This window comes from Vigna umbellata, chromosome 8 (assembly GCF_029865625.1).
Source record: "Vigna umbellata cultivar VRB3 chromosome 8, Vumbellata_1.0, whole genome shotgun sequence".
NCBI classification, from domain to species: Eukaryota; Viridiplantae; Streptophyta; class Magnoliopsida; order Fabales; family Fabaceae; genus Vigna; species Vigna umbellata.
The window spans coordinates 33,104,332-33,110,983 of NC_142172.1; the positions used below are offsets into that span (position 1 = coordinate 33,104,332).

A 6,652-nucleotide genomic window follows, 5' to 3' on the forward strand; every position below is an offset into this window, starting at 1 on the left:
ACATTATCCAACTTTACATGTTAAAGAGATTATTTTTGAAATGCAACTATTAAAAGAAAAATTAAAAGGATTTATACTACAAATTGTTTGCATTTTATTTGTATTTACAAATGTTCGAGCCATATGATATTTTGATTGATTATGAAAGATTCTATTTTTCTTTTAATTTGAAAATTTTATATTTGGCTTTTTAAAAATAATAATCGTAATATAATTTCTTTTATGATTATAACTAATCTTATTATTATTATTATTAAACTCAAGTTGCCAGAAAAAAAATGCTTATAAAAAAAGCTTTAAAAAATATATTCTAATGAAAGTTTTAAGTGTACATTTTAAAAACTTAAAGTTTAATAATCAATTAAAGTTTTTAAGTGCATAGACAGGATAAAATTCAAAGACCAATTAAGACAAAATTAAATGCTCTTTCCCAAAATTTTAAAATGCCATTATATAAAAACAAAATAGATTAAAATCTTCTAGCCCTTGGTGCTCATTCCCTTGCTTTTGTACTCGCATGACTGGTTTTATATAAAAGTTGAAGTGTATTTTCAAAATAATTTTTGAAAATACACTGCCTCTTGTAAGAGAGAAATCCAATTGCTCGACCGCTTGAAAACAACTTGAATCGGTTGATGCATAAAAAGTGAAGTCCACAGGTTGAAATACATTTTTTGATTATATTCAGTTTCACAAGTCTTGTTTGTTTACCATGTCGAATATCATATTAGCCTGATGAACAAGATTTTAGACATTGCAAACCGATTAAATTTCTATTACTAACAACAAATTGACGATCAGGTTGTATTTTTAAAAGATACGATGATTATAGCATGCTATAGGTTTATATCATACGGCTACAAATTGACAAAAGAATAAGAGAAAGATAATAAATGCCAAACATCCACATAGGTTTTCCATTGGCTCGAGATATCTCAATAGATCGCTGTAAACTGAAAAATAGCTTGTTCCACATCCCGCCTATGCATAATAATTCAGGCTTGCTTTCTTCTTTGCTTGGACTTGAATAATACCTTCATTAAAGTCCTCATGGTTCACCTGCGTTTGAAACAAACAAATTTCAAGAACATTTCAACACCAGGTAAAATATACAAAAACAAACTATAATATGGTCAAAAGCTTTGGCACTAAATTGAACCAGAAAGGCAAAAAACATAAAGAGATTGACAATAGTTATGGCAAGGGATATCTGAATCGATCCAACAAGAAGCTATGCTTAGGGTTCATTGGATTATGTTGGTGTTTATAAGAAAGGATCATTAACAACAATGCCAACCATTACTATCGCCCAGACAAATAACGGTGCTAATTTTCTTTCAAACATTGATGTTTATGTTAATTTAAGTTTAGCCTATCTGGAAGAAGATAAACCTCAGTTGCGTCACGGCGTAGAGCCAACATGCCAGCCTCAACACAGACAGCCTTCAGTTGTGCTCCATTGAAATCATCCGTGGACCGTGCGAGTTCTTCAAAGTTCACATCTGGATGAACATTCATCTTCCTTGAATGGATCTAAAATATCAAAGTAAGAGCAGTCAGTAAATGTTTTGTTCGAAATACATGTCAGCAGATAAAGTCTGAAGACATCAAACCTGGAGAATACGGGCTCTTGCTTCTTCACTTGGGTGTGGAAACTCAATTTTACGATCCAATCGACCAGAACGCATAAGGGCGGGGTCAAGAATATCTGCACGATTTGTTGCTGCTATCACCTGCAATTTAAATCAATATAAGAAAATGGAACTTCAACTTATTGCCTAACATAACAAAAAATCCAGAAAATTAGATGCCAACTACTGAATATTTTCACGGTTTAAATTGGTATAAATGGAAGTTATAGAATTAAGAAACCAGCCCCAAAACATTGGATTTAAAAAATTACATGCACTTTTACTCTTTGCCGGAAGACAACAAGCATAGTTGGATGACATCAACAGAAAATAAAAAATAACAAGAATTAAAGGTAAACCTTAATCCTGTCATCACTGCTAAAACCATCAAGCTGATTAAGTAATTCTAACATTGTCCGTTGTACCTCCCTGTCTCCACTTACTTCACTGCAATCAGCCACAAGATAAATATAAAGGTTGCTGAGCCACTACACTTTAACTAGAGTAACACACTCTCAAGACAGAGAGGGAGTAGTCAGTCAATTGAAAATGTAGATCTAAATTATTGCAGGTTAATACCTATCAAAACGCTTTGTACCAATTGCATCAATTTCATCTATAAATATAATGCATGGTGACTTCTCCTTTGCTAGTTGAAAGGCATCACGAACAAGTTTTGCTCCATCTCCTATGAACATCTGCATAAAACTCCTTGTTATCATTCTAACAGAAAACTCATCAATACGCACTAATACAAACAACAAAGGTATCAGTGTTCAAGTGAAATAGAGGAAAAGAATCTTGTCTACTCAGAAGTGTCGGATTAAACAGGTGCTATTTAATGCGGTTAAGGTAGTACTCCAAATATTAAAACATAAGAAGAAATCCAGACATACATAATAGGAAGAATTTTTCCAAAAGAAACTGAACAATAATGATCAATGGGAAAATGTACTGATTATTCACTTATATTAGAAAAGGAACAGAAGTTACAGACACGTAAAAATGGAACATTCAGTTGGTATAAACAGAATTGTTCATGCTTAGAGTTATATAATGGGGAAGAATGAAAAATAAATAGAAATAGATTGTCATACCTGGACCAGTTGAGGACCTGCCAATTTCAGAAAAGTGGCATTTGTCTGTGCTGCACAGGCACGGGCCATCAATGTTTTCCCAGTCCCTGGAGGTCCATATAACAGCACTCCCTTGGGAGGACGAACTCCTAACTTTTGAAACCGCTCCTTGTGGGTCATGGGCAAAACAATGGCTTCGACTAATTCTTGAATCTGTGGAGAAAGACCAATTTATTGAATAATTCAGAGATTGCATTACCTAACACCAAAAAAACTAGAATTCCATAAATTAAGGCAATAATCAATGCTCACCTGCTTTTCTAATCCACCAATGTCATTGTAATCTTCTGTGGGCTTTTCATCGACTTCCATTGCCTTAACTCTAGAATCATACTCAGAAGGCAGGGTATCCAAGATTAAGTAACTATCCTTGTTAACACCAACAAGATCACCGGGTTTTAATTTGTCAGGGTCAACAAGCCCAACAACAGGAAGAAAGATTGTCTGCCATCAAAAGAAAGCATTATTAAGCTCGACATTACAGAAAGTATACCAATAGCTATTCTCACAAAAAGCACGAGATAAAAATAGCCATAACAAAACCAACCGTCTAAAACTTTGAAATAGTAACAGACTTGAAATTTGAATAAGAATAATGTCCTTTGCCAACAATATTACAATAATCAACCATTTCACCTGTCGAGTAGAAGTCTTCAAGACAACACACTTCCCCTTCCTTTGCGAATCAAGATCAATATTTGCACCATCTTCTTCAGCTTCATCTTCGGGGTTCATTTCCAATATCTAAATGCAAAACAATTACAACATAATAACCCAATAAGAATGCGAACAAATGAACAACAACTTTTTCCATCATATTCCACAATATTCAGAATTCGAACTCCAGAAACCCTAAATACAACATCTAAACTAGATAAACGAATAACATATACCTCAACAATGTTACCAACGAGGTAGGGCAACTGCTTATTGAGCTTAATTTTTTCCTGATTCTCCTTGATCTTATCCTTGTAAGATTCCAATTCCAAATTGGTCCTCTGCAACTCTTCCTTCAGCCACGGGAAAATTTTCAATCAAAACCAGAAACCCTAACGCTAAGAAGATGAAATCGAACAGAGCAAACTAATAGGGTAATCGATAGGGTTAGGGTTACAGAAATAGAGAAAGCGAAACAGAAAGAAGAAGTTGTACCTTGAGAATGCGAATCTCGTTGTCGAGAAGACGTGAAGCTCTAACGACGTCGTCGGTGGTCATATTAGCCAACTGATCATCTTCGAAGGTCGCATCCTCTACCATCGCGCTCGCCATTTCAATTGCTTCTTTCAAGCGATTCAACACTAACACTCACAATTTGGGGAAAGATAAAAGAGAAAACCAAGGACAACTGCGATACTTAAAGTGTTTCCAACGAAGACGAAGGCGTGCTTTTGTTCCTCTGTAAAGGAATTTTTATAGGGTTATGAATAATTATGAATTAACATAAGTAAATTACAGAATTCAAACATATAAACTTAGATTTAAAGTATATTAAATTAATAAGGTATATTAATTATAAAATTGAAAAGTCTTATCATGAAAATTAGTGAAAATTCAGCTATACTATATTTTACATTTTTCGTACTAGGTAAAATAAAAAAAAACATTATTCATAAATAAGTTTGACAACATATATATATATATATATATATATATATATGTTGCATGCCAAGGCGGTTGGAATAGATTTTTTTTCTTGAATGAAAGGATGGTGAAAAGAAAATCAGGATTAAAATTATTAAAATTAATATTTACACTATAACATGACTACTTTAAAAAGTATTACCAGTGGCGGACTAAATAAAACTGTCACCATAAAATCCTCGCCTCAATTTTATTTTTCCAAATCAGTATATCAGTCTCTCTCTCTCTCTCTCTCTCTCTCTCTCTCTCTCTATATATATATATATATATATATATATATATATATATTACTTAAACAAAAAATAATCTTTCATAAAAGATTGTTTAGAAAAACACAGTAATGTTTTTATAATCGCCTTATTTAATTTATTTTCCAAATATGAATGAATTAATATTTAATTTAAGAAAATGAAAATATCGATGATACTAATACAATTTTCAAAAACTAAATTTGTGTATATTAAAAAATAATTTAGAAAATTAATATTATTTATATAAGTTATAAACACATTATTTCTTCTATTAATTTTTTATTGATAATAATTTAACTAACCTTTTAAAGTTATCAGTGCTCTTAGTGCGAAACGCTGAGATAAGGTTATTAGGACAGAATTGGAATCAATAAAAAAAATAATACTCGGACTTTAATAAATTTATCTAAAGGAGAAAAACTCATTGGTTCTAAGTGGATCTTTAAGAAAATATATCACTCTAATGGATCCATAGAAAAGTATAAGACACGATTAGTATAAAAAGGTTTTACTCAAAAACCCAACATAGATTACTTTGATACATTTGCCCTTGTGACTAGGATTTCCTCCATTCAAGTATTGTTAGCTCTAGCAGCTATCCATAAATTAGTAATACATCAAATGGATGTTAAAACAACATTTTTTAATGATTATTTAGAGAAGAAAATTTATATTACTCAACCTGAAGGATGCGTTGTACCTGGTTAAGAGTATAAAGTATGCAAACTTTTAAAATCTTTGTATGGGTTGAAACAAACACCAAAACAATGTCATGAAAAACTTGATAATGTATTGTTATGTGATGATTTTTCACCTAATGATGTTGAAAAATGTGTGTATTCTAAATCTGAAAATGGTAATCGTGTCCTTATATGTTTGTATGTAGATGACATGTTAATTTTTTGTACATGCAATTAGATTATCACTAGAACTAAATTGTTCCTAGGATCGAATTTTGAAATGAAAGACATGAGTGAAGCCAATGTGATTTTAGGTATTAGAATCACAAGGAAGAGAAATAGTACATTATTATTCCAAGAACAATACATTGAGAAACTTCTTAAGAAGTATGAGTTTTATGACTTTAAATCAGTGAATACACATTATGATGTTGATTCTAATTTAATGAAAAATAAAGGATAATTTATTTCTCAGCCTCAATATGCCTAAATTATTGGGAGCTTACTGCAATTGATGAGCTTTTCTAAACATGATATTGCATATGCAATAGGTAGATTGAGTGGATACATTCAATGTCCAAATCAGGAACATTGTGATGCACTTACAAAACTTGTGAGATACTTAAGAGGTTCAATGAATTATGCAATTGAATATAGTCGATTCCCTGTTGTACTAGAAAGGTATAGTTATGCTAACTAGATCTCTGATTCAAATGAGACAAAATTCACTAGTGGTTATGTATTCATACTTGGAGGTGGTGCGATTAGGTGAAGATCAATCATACAAACAATTATTGCAAGATCAACAATGGAATTTGAGTTTGTGGCTCTTGAGATGACTGGTAGTGAGACTGAGTGGTTGAAAAACTTTTTAGAAAACATTCTACTAATGAAACCAACCTCATCTATGTCAACACACTGTGATTGTCAATCGGCAATAAATATAGCTAAAAAATAATTACAATGGAAAGAACATACATATACAATTGAAACACAATTTGGTGAAGCAATTGCTAAAGAGTTGAACTATTTTCATTGATTATGTGAAGTCAGAACGGAATCTAGCGGATCCTCTGACAAAACCTCTGGGAAGACAAATGATATTAAAAACATCGAGGGGAATGAGACTTAACTCACTTGCAAACAAACAAGTGATGGTAACCCAACCTTTGTTATTGGAGATCCCATGAATAAGGTTCATATGGGTAAAAACAAGTCACTTGTTAGATCTAATAGCACTAAATTGATTTTAATCAATTATGTCCATTCATATGGTGTGCGTGAAAGTGTTAGAGACTACATTTTCAAAGGTT

The 6,652-nt window shown here is 32.0% G+C and overlaps 1 protein-coding gene across 1 annotated transcript; it reads right to left on the bottom strand.

Annotated features, from left to right (window-relative positions):
* Positions 1–802: 802 nt before the first annotated feature.
* On the bottom strand, positions 803–4,155 carry LOC124823229 (26S proteasome regulatory subunit 6A homolog). Its single transcript, XM_088096986.1, has 10 exons — positions 3,920–4,155; positions 3,661–3,777; positions 3,404–3,511; positions 3,020–3,211; positions 2,729–2,920; positions 2,211–2,329; positions 1,991–2,078; positions 1,614–1,733; positions 1,393–1,533; positions 803–1,059 (listed from the first exon to the last, which is right to left on the bottom strand). The coding sequence occupies exons 1-10, from the start codon at positions 4,034–4,036 to the stop codon at positions 982–984; spliced, it is 1,272 nt and encodes a 423-aa protein (XP_087953112.1). The 5' UTR covers positions 4,037–4,155; the 3' UTR covers positions 803–981.
* Positions 4,156–6,652: the final 2,497 nt, after the last annotated feature.